The sequence below is a fragment of the Epinephelus fuscoguttatus genome, linkage group LG24, assembly GCF_011397635.1.
Source record: "Epinephelus fuscoguttatus linkage group LG24, E.fuscoguttatus.final_Chr_v1".
Taxonomy (NCBI): domain Eukaryota; kingdom Metazoa; phylum Chordata; class Actinopteri; order Perciformes; family Serranidae; genus Epinephelus; species Epinephelus fuscoguttatus.
Window position 1 is genome coordinate 18,064,053 of NC_064775.1, and position 13,481 is coordinate 18,077,533.

Consider the following 13,481-nt stretch of genomic DNA (forward strand, 5'->3'; position numbering starts at 1 on the left):
GACTCTTGTTATGCAAAGCATGCAAAGCATTTGCTGCTCATTCCTCCAAAACAGAATACTCAGATACCTTAAAATCTGCGTCTGCATTTAAGCTCCAACTAAGCTTCAACATTTCTCTCCTTAAGCACAAAAAGTGTGTGTGTCAGCGGTGAGGTGTGTGTGCTAATGGACATCTAAATGCTGCTGATGTTACGTTGAATAGTTTAAGGGCCCTCTGGTCCCCTTAGACCAATATTGGGAGAGAAAAAGTGAGGGAGGGAATGTGACTTCTGCAAATCGCTTTGACAAGGACACCCGCGCCTCGAGCGGCGTCCTCTTTCGCCTCATCGAACACACACACACAAACACACACACACACACACACACACACACACACACACACACACATACTGCGACATCCACACCTCAGCAGAATCGTGAGGTGACTGTTGCGCTCTGAACAGCTGACTTGGTAGAGGACGTTAGTGTGGGTATGTGTGTGAGTTGTGCTGAATTCAGTTTTTAAGTGGAAATGGACAACTTTTCAACTTAACCCCCCTCCTGTTTCCAAGTGGTATTATTGTGAACGCCACTGTTGCAAGGATAACCAGATCACTTTCCATTTACTTAGAGCCAAGCAACTACCAAAGTTACTTTGTTTTTTTTAACCATTTGCTAACGAGGATAGTAACTGCAAAGAACATACATTAATATTCTTTGGCAGCTGGGGATAGCTACCGATAGCTACCAGGGAAAACAAAAGCACTATCCTTTTCCCTTTTTTGGTTGCGCAGTAAGTGACACACATCCTCTGTGTTGGAAATCAAGCCTTCATTTTCTTTACATTATGAATAAAGTATCGTGATAATATCGTATCGTAGGGCCTCTGGTAACTCTCACTCCTATAATTTATAAGTATATACTCCTTCAGTTAAAGTTAAACCCTGGAGTCAGAGATTTTGTCACTTTGAATGTATCAATTACAAAATGGCTTTAAGAGGGTTTTCAATAATAGAACAAACACTTTCAAACAACATCTGCTCTCGGATCTCATTAACAATCACACACACACAGATGCATGCTTGCCATTGTTAATTTTACATCAATGAGTTGAAGAGCTCTGTGTTGCCTGCCTCCAAACTCAAAACTCATCACATCCTTTGCACACATCGGAAAGGCCCCTTCCCCCAGTGGCTCAGTTTACCTCAAAGTCATTGGCCTTGTTGTAGTGCATGTTGAGTGCCCTGAAGAGCTCGGCATCACGGCCCACCGACAGCTCCTCTGCGGCAGTCACACCCTCGTTGATGGCCTGCCGGGCGAACTTCTCCATCTGGATGTAGTAGAACTCCCTGAAGTTGCTGAACCACTTGATCAGCTGGGAGGTGATGCAGCGATTGAACTGTAGCAGAAGTCAAAGAATGAAAAGAAAACTTAGCTACTTCTCATCAGATTAATAAATTCCACATCAAATTTCATTAGATTGAAAAAATGTATCCCAGGATTTATTTTATGGTTAAATCATTCATACACTTCTGCAGCTGTTTTGTATGTTTAAATATTTGATTTTAAGCACATCTTATAAACTTTCATGGTGGACTTGAGTAAACTGAGTGTTGAATGTTGTTCCCTGTTTGGTGGTGTTGTAGATTTGTAATAGTACAGCCTGATGTTTGTTCTTGCACTTATTTGCATGGTGGTATGTCATCAAATTTGACTTGAACTGGGCCTATGTCTGAGTGCATAGTACCTTGGATTATGGCACAACATCTCATATTTACATAGTATATATTTCATGCACTTAAAGCTCTTGTTACAAGATCACAGTGTTTTTGTTAGAAACCTTGAATCGACTGGGCTGTGAATGCGTGAATAAGAAGAAGAAAGAAGAAGAGTGAGTGGGCAATTCAATCAGGAGTAAATAGTTATTTACTTGTGTGCGTGTCCCTGTTTATACATAATGCATGTGTGTAAATACTGAGCAACAAAAACCATTCCTGCAATTAACTTTAATTAACACCCACACATTTAAAAACTCTAAAATACTTAAATGTATCCACCTCATTAGCCGCTAAAACTCTGACTGCATCTTGAGGGTCCTCATTGGAAAGAAATGAAAGAAAGGAAATCAGCCTCTAGAAACCTTTCTAATCAAACAAGAATGACTCAAATATTGTCTTACTGTTATGCCATCATGGGCTCTTGAGTCAAACCAACAGTAAACAGCTCTCATCAAACACTGCTCCTGCCCTGCAGGCCTTCACAGTACACTGCAAAAAATGTCTGCCAAAATTGGACATTTACAGTTTTTTTCTACTTACAGAGCTTGTTTGTTCCAAATGTACTGTTTAAATATTCAGAATAATTTGATCCCGACCGTACTTGTTTAAACATTTTCCAGGAACAAGTGATGTAAAAATGTTGGATCACACCACAAGTAGCCTACAAAAATAACAGCACTTTACCCAAAAGAAAAGTAATTTGCTCTGCAAAAGAGCTGTTGACAAATTAGAATTTTAAATACTACATTAATAAAGTGTTGTGGTTGATTTTTGTCATTTATTCCCACTTTTAAATTGCCAGATATTTTGTATTTGATTGGGTCATTGGTCTTTCTCAAACGTAGAGAACTAAATAGATGAAAATCAGTTCAGAAAATAATTATGCATGCCAAACTTAGCTAAATTAAATATATTTGTATAAGCATGTGATCACTGCAGGTTCTAAGCACATCATTTGTAGGATTTTATAATGTAACATCTAGAATATTAGCACAGTGTGTGATATCTGTGCCCTTTTTCATTTTCATCCTTTTCTCATAACAAAAAAAAAGACATGGAGGGAAAAAACAGCCCAGTGAAAGTGCATGTGTGTGTTTGTGTGTGTGTTCGGTGAAGGGGAAAAACGGCTTTGATACGGAGATTAAGCTCGGTATTGTTACAAGACATTGTCTCACAGGAACAAGGGATGAGTGACAGAGGGAGAAATGGGGGGAAGAAAGAGGGAGCGATGAATGGAGGGAGGCAGCATGGAAAAAGGAATGCAGAGACAGAGATGAGCAGAGGGTGATGAAGAGGGAAAGAGATATTTTTTCAAGAGCGGTCAGAGGGGGTGACATAATGGAGCATAATTGGGAGGCTTGGTGTGTGTGTGTGTGTGTGTGTGTGTGTGTGTGTGTGTGTGTGTGTGTGTGGAGAACAGAAGGAAAGGGAGTTGGTCTTACAAAGCATAGTGACAGGAGGGGAAAGTGTGTGTGTGTGTATGTGTGGGGGGGGGTTGACCCACAAAAGAGTAGCACGAAATGAACGTGATAACTCAGCAGTTAACACACAAACACACAGTTACTCATTCAACACTTCATCTGTAGTTTTTTTTTTTGGGCATTTTGTCTTTAATGGATAGGACAGCCAAGTGTGAAGGGGGGGGGGGATGACATGCAGCAAAGGGCCACAGGCTGGATTCGAACCCGGACCGCTGCGGCAACAGCCTTGTACATGGGGCGCCTGCTCTACCCAGTAAGCCACCAACACCCAAACACTTCATCTGTCTAATCTTAAATCACAAACCATCACGACAACCTTTGACAGGCAAATAGAATATTACACAAATTCTTCAAATCGTCAAATCAAACAAAAATAAAACCAGCGCATGATTTTATAGAAATAACTCTATACATTATAAAAGTTTCCTGTATTAGATAAGTCAAGTCTACTGCTCAGTCGCCAGAAGAAAATGTACGTTTCTGCACACATAAGTTACATTTATATGGTTAAAATGTACCATTTCAACATTTCTAAAGTAGCGTACTTCTTATTTTATGTATATGAGCTGACTTTGTAACAAGTAGGTGGAGGGACAGGTGGATGGCGTGACACTCAGGCGAGACAGCTGCCAAGCTGCACACCACTTTTTGTTTTGTAGCCAGTCATCACTGCATCTTCCAGCAGCTTTTTAGTCACCAAATGCGGATGTTTTTTAGCAACCCGTCGCTGTTATTCCACCAGGGACAGTGCCACGAAAAGCAGTTGTATTTTCGCTGCGTTTCAAGCAGGGATTGTACCATCAAACACAGGAATTTTAAGCCAAAACATAATCTTTTCCTTATCACAACTGAGTGTTTTTTGTGCCGAAACCTAAACACACATTACCCACAGTGCTGTTGAAAGTTAAAGTTCCCACATTTCCACTACATTGTGCAGTGCATAATGTATATCAAACTGTAGGGCCTCTAGCTTCGCAGACCGGGCAAAACACCAATCAAATGGGCTCCTTTCCTTGCCCTTAAATGCGCTGCGCGAAGGCGTAATGAGAGTTTACTCAATTGCCATGGCAGAAGAGAGCAGCAGCGTCAGACGGCCAAACTCCTCCCAGGAGGAAACTAATGTTTTGGTCCGGGAGGTCCAAGCTTGCAGTGTCCGAATATACGGAACTGCGAGCAGACCTCCACGGGCTGATGATGCAAAAGTAGCCTGGGAGGAGGTCACCACAATCGTAAATCAATGGTGTGCTGAATATATACTCCCTATCTGATGCTGTGGCTGTTTGTGGTTGGCTGAGAGGGATGTGAACTCATCATGTGAACTTCGGCAAAGCCTTTTGGCACGAAACTGTCACTGCGCCAAGCTGGATCTGTCGACACCTCCCCCTGCTGCGCCGCCACACCCATCTCAGCGCACCTCTGCCAAACTACCAAACTGAGCGCGCCTCGGGTTGCACTGCTGGAAACTAGCTCTGCGCGGGGTTCGCCACCCTGAGCTGCACGGGGAAACTAGAGCCCTAGGAATCAAGTCCACAGATGTATTATGAGAACTGTACGTACACCAAGAAGGTAATTTGTCTTCCTGGGTTGTTTCTGCAGCACATTAGTGCCTCTCTCCTGACCATGAAAGAACTGGATAATCTACAGATTTGTAAAAGTCATGTATGAGAAAGAAATAGCCCCAAATTCACTGGCTTTAGCTTCTCAAATGCTATTATTTGCATTATTTCCTTTATTTTCTGTTTTAGTAAAACAACTAAAGTACTTGATGATAAACAAACCATTCACCACATTAGTTTGTAGCCATGATTATGATGACATATGTATAAAAATTGTTTTTCCAGGTTCTGGAGCACTGCACGGATGTACGCTGGATACACATCTCCTCCAGCTTGCTTGCAATGGCTCAAGCATACTATTGGTGTAGTGCTGCTGGAGTGCACCAGAACATGGCTCTGCCCCTTTTTTTTCTCAGAGTGAGGAAATAAAATATTTGTATAATCTGTTTTAAATTCATATACATTTTTTAAGTACTTGAAGATCCATTTGTCACTGAAGTCAAGAAAGCCAATTAAAGCAAAAGAAATGGCCAAGGTTGTCATATTGACAACTAAGGGGTGTTGATTGATTCACAATGTCAACTAACATGCACGAAAATATTTCACCTTTTAAGTTACTGGTAGTTTTTGATTTCCATGCCTATGAAATATACATCTCTCATCTGACAGCTTCTTTATTTGCATTATTAATAATTAAAACAAAGCTCATCTGACATCACCACAGCCAGCCTGGAGGCAGTCAGGCATGCTTTGGCCTGGCTTCCGAGATTGTCCATCTCGGGTGCGACTTGGCACAGTTCAGTGCATTTTAACTTGCGATGGAAAAGCAAATCAGTGTGGCATGGTTTTACTCTCCGTGGCTGAAAGTGCCAGTGGTACTTTTTTTGCAGTACCCCAGTTAGCCACAGGGACAAACTGCCTGCAGCACGGACTTTGCCTCGAAACTCTACCACCTAGTCTGATTGTCTTTTAGGTCTGTGTTGAAATGATGCTGTACTCTGTGTTTGAGGGACTCAATTGCCACAGCAACCTCCCAAAAATTGTCTGTATCAAACTGATGATGGCAGAACTACGTTCCTCTTTAGAGAGTATAACAACAGTATAAGTGCTCTTTCCATCTGTAGTTTACAAGTAATTCTTTGTAAAGGTTCCTCTTTCGGACATGCAAATCAGAGAACAAACCACAGCTGTTGCATCCTGTAAGAGCTGCAGTGTATCACCTTTTTGGGTGCAGGTATAATCTCTAACTGTCAAGTGTGGTTCTCAACCTGATAATCATCTTTCAAAAGGCAGATATTTCAGGAGTGAATTCACATGTAGACACAAACACACATGCATACACCCAGCTATCCCACTGTCCCATCCAGCTCATCACAATCAGCACAATCCAAAAAAACAAGAGAGGCAAGAGACAAAAGACAGAAAGAGAATGGAGGGGGGGCAAAATGCTGAGCTTGAGGAATGCCATTTTCTGTTTACAACCAAAAGGGGGAAAGAGAGAGTGTCAGAGAAAGTGTCAGGGTGCCTCAATCCCCCCTGTCCTTCCCTTGATGGTGGGTGTTGTCAGCCCCCCCCCCCCCCCCAGGCCATGTTGGAAGGGCAAACACACACATCCTTTAAGAATCTGCCCACTTCAACCAGATTCATTGTAGCTCGGCACATTTTTATAGAGGACAGTGTGAATGTGCATGATCAACATAAATCTACAAGTTGTAACACTGAAGGTTTCCTGTGGATCTTGGAAGAATAGCTGTTGTAGGAACTTTTTCAAATCATGTTTTGGTGCATTTCTGCTTCACTAGACAGTATACACTGCAGGGAAGGTGTGTGTGAGGGAAGTTTTTATTTTACAAAATCCCTATTTCATAGTCATACAGTTCATAGCTACCTCTGCCAAGGAGGTTATGATATCAGTTTGGTTTGTTTGTTTGTGTGTTTGCCAGCAGGATTACAGAAAGACTTCCGGCACTTGGTGAAAGGGTGAAGCATGGGCCAAGGAAGAACCTCTTTAAATTTGGAGCTGATCTGAATCATAGGCAGACACACAAATTAGTTTTTACTTTTATTAACATTGTGAGATAGAGTATTTGGCCTCGGCAGAGGGCTGTACTCTCCAAGTGCTCCTGCAGTTCATGGTCATTTTTGGTTTTGTATGTCATTAATGGAAGGAGTTTGGCCTAAGTTTTGTGTGTGGCATATAGAAATAACTGAATATAGGCCACCGTTAACTGGTAGCACAGATAGGATTTTATCCATATTTACACCCTAAAGGTTACATGTGTAGGATTTAGGGGGATTTGTTTGCAGAATTTGAATATATTACAGTATAATAAGTAGGTTTTCTTTTGTATATGATCACCTGAAAATAAAAATGTTTTTTGTAAACTTAGAATGAACTGTTTCTATCTACATAGGGAGCAAACCCTTATCCATGGAGTATGCTGCACCGCCATGTTTTTACAGTAGCCCAGAACAGAAAATAACAAACACTGGCTCTAGATAGGGCTATTTGCATTTTCACGTCATTGTGTCGGCCACCATAGGTAGCAGCCCCTCCGCAACCAGCGGTTTTGGAAAAACACCATTTTTTTTTCACATGAAACTGTTTTGTTCAGTGTCTTTATTGGTTTAAATCACCTGGTCTGTTTGTTTTGGAGAGGAAGAGACCTCTGTGGAGAGCTCCTAGTAAAAACCTCCTGAACGTCTGGATCTTAAGTTAACAGAGAAAAAAGGTGAAAACACATTAACAGGTGCTGGGCGAGCGATCTGTCTCTGATGAGCTGTACAGCATTGGACAGATATTGTTGTTTTTTTTTTTTTTAACACCAGTTTAAATCATTTGAGAAAGAAAAAAAAGTAAGCACATATTAAAGGGATAGTGCACCCAAAAATGAAAATTCAGCCATTATCTACTCACCCATATGCCGATGGAGGCCCTGGTGAAGTTTTAGAGTCCTCACATCCCTTGCGGAGATCGGCGGGGGGAGCGGCTAGCACACCTAATGGCAGACAGCGCCCCAGACTAATGTCCAAGAACACAAAATTGAATCCACAGACTATCACCATACTGCTCAACCGTAGTGATCCAAGTGTGCTGCAGCCCCGACATAAAAAATTGTTTCGAAAACGTCATATGAACTCTGTTTTTAGCCTCACTGTAGCCTGTAGTTCTGACTGCTTCCCTGTGCTCCGCGTTCATGTGTGCGCGCCTGCGCGAGACCAGCGAAAGCATGAGCTTTGCTCACCCATGTTTACATCACGTGACACGCGCACCGCAGGGGGAGACAACAGTAACCACAGAGCTAAAAGATCATTTGCACTACGGTCTTGTAGCAAAGGACTGCCCAACATGTCTGAAGACTTTGAAATTAAGGAGGAACAGCATTTCTTTGTTGAGCCATATTTGTTTGAGCCCGAGTATACGGACAGAACTCAGGCTACTGGATGAAGCAGCCACGACAGCTCATGAGCCTCAGCCAGCTGAGCAGTGGAAACCTGGTGGTGTAGTTGTTTCAAATGCAAAGCAATGCGAACGGATGAGGAAAGTCTTTGCTGCTCAGACTGGGAATTGGCGATGCCTGCACTTGAGAATCTGGACATCAGTACTGCTGCTCTTCAGAGACCGTGCATCATATGAGTTCATATGACGTTTTTTGAAACAACTTTTTATGTCGCGGCTGCAGCACACTTGGATCACTACGGATGAGCAGTAAGGAGATACTATGTGGATTCAATTTTGTGTTCTTGGACGTTATTCTGGGGCACCGTCTGCCATTAGGTGTGCTAGCCGCTTCCCCTGCCGATCTCCGCAAGGGATGTGAGGACTCTAAAACTTCACCAGGGCCTCCATCGGCATATGGGTGAGTAGATAATGGCTGAATTTCATTTTTGGGTGCACTATCCCTTCAAGTTATGAGAGAAAAAAATTTAAACACACATTAGCAGGTGCTGGGCTAGCAGCCTGCTTGCAATGACAATTTGACTCCTTGTAAAAACCTCATGAACAAAAAATACTTAAGGAAAGTTTCAGCTGGTTGCAGTCTGCACTCCTCACTGCTAGATGCCACTAAATCCCCCTAAATTCTTTCACACTGGACCTTTAAAATAATTTAGTTGTCTTTAAGACCCCAAAATCTGTAAGTTATCAATTGGCATATTTTGACTTTTTATATTTGTTTTGTACCAGAACTATTTTTTTTCCACCAAACTACACCTGCCAACTATATCACCGTGCAGTGCAAAGAAGCATACATCTACTCCTAGCACACTTAGCAGCAATGAGCTTGCTAACATAACAGCTTATGCAAGGAAGATGCATTAATGTTTACATCTTCTGCTGTCACGAGAACAAGCCTCTCAACCATGAGTAGATGCACGTTTCCTTCTGCACGGTGATACTGTTGGTGGGTGTAGTTTGGTAGAGAGCACATAGTTCCTACATGAAACTACTCACAACAAGGTCCGTGGATTATCTTCAATAACCGGGTTGTGATTTCTGGAAAGAGACATTGCTGTTTAGTTTATCAAATGCATTTTTCGTGGCACTTTGAGCACCACAAAAGCCAAGTGCCATCTAGTTCTATTATTTTGGAGAGAAGGCAGACTAGAGGAAAAATTGTTCAGATTTTGGGGTAACTGTCCCCTTAACACAGACTCCTGCCAGATTATTTTCCCAGAAAGACAAAAAAAGCAGACTACAAATTATTTCAAGGCCTTAGTAACCCTGTTGGTCACAAAACAGTAGCTGCTCTGTTTCAATCTCCATTTTTAAATTACCAAGCAATTAAAAGAAGCTCTAACATTTTCTGTATTCTGTATAGGCTGTATTTAACGACAGCCTAAATAATAATATATCTTTTCATGCTACATATCTCAGCCTTCACATATTCAGTCTAGACGATTTATGAAAGACATTAAAAGATTTCAATGCTTTGTCATCCAGAGGATTCAAACACTTCTCTGTGGTAATTACTGATTTTCAGTTATATCTGTGTCAGTAGACGAGCTGTTGCTGGTTCATATCCTGATGTTGCCAAATTGCCTATGTAGCTCTAATTGACAAGACGGGTGAGAGGCGGGTTGGACACTAATTGATTCCTGCTGAGACGGCGGCATCAAGATGTCATTTCAGCCTCTCAAGGCAAGAGTCTTCAGGTCTCTCGCTGATAAATGTGTCACTGCTTTGCGTACAGTGTGTGTTAGACTGAGTGTATGTTTAAAAAAAAAAGAAAACCTCAGCTGGCAGGGAACTTGCGAGTGAGAGTGTGTGCGAATCGGAAGGAGCTCCCTGAGCAAGCGAGTGTCTAATTAATCCTAACTCCTCCAGTCTTAACGAGGTCTTAATTACTCTCACTGACTCTCTCAAGACAAGACGGCAGAGACCTAAGCGTCTCATGCTTACATATATGATTGTCTGGTCAGAAGGCAAGCGCTTTCACTATGCAATTAAGATCCCGTGTGTGTTAATGTGTATGTGCATGCTTGCTCATCTGTGCCTAAAACAGTTGTCAGCTCAACCCACTTCCCACACAGAGCGAGGCGGCCATTGTGCGTAAGAGGCTCATCTTTAAGAACCAGTTTCCCATAGACAAAGTCCATTCAAGTCCAATTAGGGGAAGCCATTCAGGGCCCTAATTCCCTTACAGTGAATCTGCCTGATCCTTCTAACACATGCTACTTATTGTTCCCAGGGAAGAAGGGGGGAGGAGGGGGAGCAGGAGTAAGAGAGAGGGTGAGAAAGAGAAAGAGAAAGAAAAAGAGACATTGACCCGGATTTTGGAAATATGGTAATGATGAAGGTAATGAATGCAATAGGACAATGAAACAAGACACACATACAGAGACAGACAGCAACAGGGTGCGCTCTTCTACTCAGTCCTACACACACACACACACACACACACACACACACACACAACCAAAGCCTTGAAAAGAACAGCCTCGCTCATCACAAATAGGATTATCCATGATTCATTTTTTTATTAAGCGAAATAATATCTGCAGAGTTCCTCCCACAGATAAATATGGTGGATTAACTGGGATTACGACTCAATTAAAACTAAATTTTAATATAAACCAATATTTGCATAAAATGTGAATAATAAGTAACTGTAATTTTCTTAAAGACTCTCGATATATTCTTCTTATTGTGAACAAATCCCATGAAAAGAACAAAACCAACATTGAGCTCCTAATAAGTATTGCAAGGCTGATATTCCTCTGTGCCATAGAGCTGCATTGTTGTCCAAAAAAACATATCAGTGAGCCACGCTGTTGCACTGGGTGACATGTTCCTTTATTACCAAGAACACACACACTGTAGTTAATTTTAAGTCAATCACACATGCACAGTCATGCTGTAAATGCCCACAAAAGCACAAAATGTGTATTCCTCCGCATGTGAAAATAGTCCCTCCAAAACTGCACTTTTTCTTGTAACGTTTGCTAAAACAACAGCTGTTTATGAAAATTACTTAGCATTTAAAACAACAACAAAAAAAAAACTTTACGTTTGTGACTCAGTCAGTAGGGACGGTTGGGTTTGGGGCAGAATATACGATATGCATATACAGTAAGAAAGGTTTCAAGTAATGAGGGACAGCTAGCCAGTGATGAATTGTTGCTTTTGTATTTTATTTTAGGAGATTTGCTCACTTTAAGAGAAAAAATATTTTATTTTATAATCTTTATGATTTTCGTGCAATCAAATCTTGTATTTTATTCTATTTGTCTGCATTTTTTCTGCAATATTTAAATTAAGTTACATTAGTTTACTATGTAGCTGTTTTCATTGTTAGTGGCGGGGTCTGCCATTCCCATGCTGGGTTCAAATGGCCTTCTTATGCACAAGGGATTCATACAAAATAATGTATACTCAAAATTCAGCGTCACTGTTTTTTATTTTATCTAACTGATATTAGACTTTTACTGTTCACTCTCCTCACTCCTCAAACCTCTTAACAGAGCTGCATCAAACTAATCTTATGGATTGTAACTTGTAACTAAACTTAAAGAAAGTGCGTCTGGTTTTCATGGTCTTGTGTTTATCTGCCACACAGTGACTGTCAGTCCTGAAAGCTCCGACACTAAATTCCAATAGAAAAATGTTTTCATTCCGATAAATCCCACTGTGTGTGGCTGTGACTTCATTTACAGGTCGAGCCTGTTATACTGTCCATCTGCTGAGCAAAGTTTCAGGCCAAATATCTTCTTATCTAAATCCATGTTTATTGAGATGAGGGAGATTAATTGAATATCAATTTGAAGATAAACCCACAGATTGGAGATTAGATTAATTGTTTTAAAGCTAATATCAATCTCCAAGAGATAAACTCATAAACTGAACCTATGTATTAACTCATTAGTCCTAATTCATCAATTTTCCAAATTAAACCCTAAAGCCACTATTTATTTGGCCACATACATATTAAGCATCTTTCCTCAGATAATTTAAAGTATGACTTAGGCGTGATAAGTAAGCTGATTATGCAAAATGTCAGCACGTATCAGTTTTAAATCACTACTAATCTTGACATTGAGATGTTGGGAGATGTTCATTCATTTACAGTCTTTGGCTCAGAGGTTTTCAGAAAAAGTGAAGCCTGCAAATTTGAAAGGAATGCCAGCATAAATGTACAACCACTTACTTACATTTATTCAACACATTCACTGCTTTCAAAATGGTGTAGGTGTAACACAGAGAAAAGTCAAATGCAATTTGAAGCTTGAAGCTCTTCCAGGATGAGATGCACTGTGCAGCATGTATGTATTATATCGTATTTAGGCTGAAGATGATGCAGTGTGTAATTTTGTGGCGACATTCTTGGAGACCTTTAAGGTTTCCATTTGACAGTGTCTCAGATTTAATTTATTTACAACATCTGTAGGATCATCACTGTCAGTTATTAAGGGCGTAACAATTCATTGGTCTGGATAAATATAGATTCAGTGATCAATGATTGAATATCATCCATGCAAAGTTAAAAAAAATGATTCATATCAAACTATGATACAGCTTTATTTTGAAATTGCTATGGCACATCTGCGTTACCATTTCCGTCCAAGCACACCTCCTTCCTAAACAACAGGCAGGCAGATAATCCTAGCAGCCAAAAAAGGACGATGAGGATATTTACTGAAACCATCTCATATCAGTCCTGGGCCCCAAAATTGAATTGAAACAAAATCGTACTGTGACAGACTTTGTCATATCAGCAAATGTCGAATTGTTCATCATGACGAATTTACACCTCTATCACTCATTTTTGGCACTCTTACTTAAATTGTAATTTTACGCAATGAAATGTGACTTTTGGGGATATTAAAAAGTTACATAACATGTTGGTTTTTTCATAAGCATTTTCCGGTTTTATTTTCTCAGTAACACTAAACCGTGACACTAAACGTGTAACTGAGCACTGTGATACCAGTTTCCATTAATGGACTCCCAGTTAATGACAAATCAGACTCTCACTCGCATGTACTGGGAGCAGGTAGGCTTAGCAACCTTGTGTTTGCCTAGCAACCTGGTGTCCCAGCGACCCTTGTTGCCATGGCAGCCGATAAGGATGTGGCACTGCCACGAGGAAGTGGTCACCACAGATATGAGCCAAAGGGCAGCTGGTGTATGTGTGTGTGTGTGTGTGTGTGTGTGTGTGGCTGCTCATTTGAATACAGCGTCCTGAATC

The 13,481-nt window shown here is 41.0% G+C and overlaps 1 protein-coding gene across 1 annotated transcript in view; it reads right to left on the reverse strand.

Annotated features, from left to right (window-relative positions):
* Nucleotides 1-13,481, reverse strand: part of prox1a (prospero homeobox 1a) — a 54,748-nt gene that overhangs the window by 24,741 nt on the left and 16,526 nt on the right. Inside the window, exon 6 of the mRNA XM_049570306.1 lies at nucleotides 1,184-1,378. Within this exon, the coding sequence (XP_049426263.1) occupies nucleotides 1,184-1,378 (195 nt within the window). The remainder of the gene's footprint in view (nucleotides 1-1,183; nucleotides 1,379-13,481) is intronic.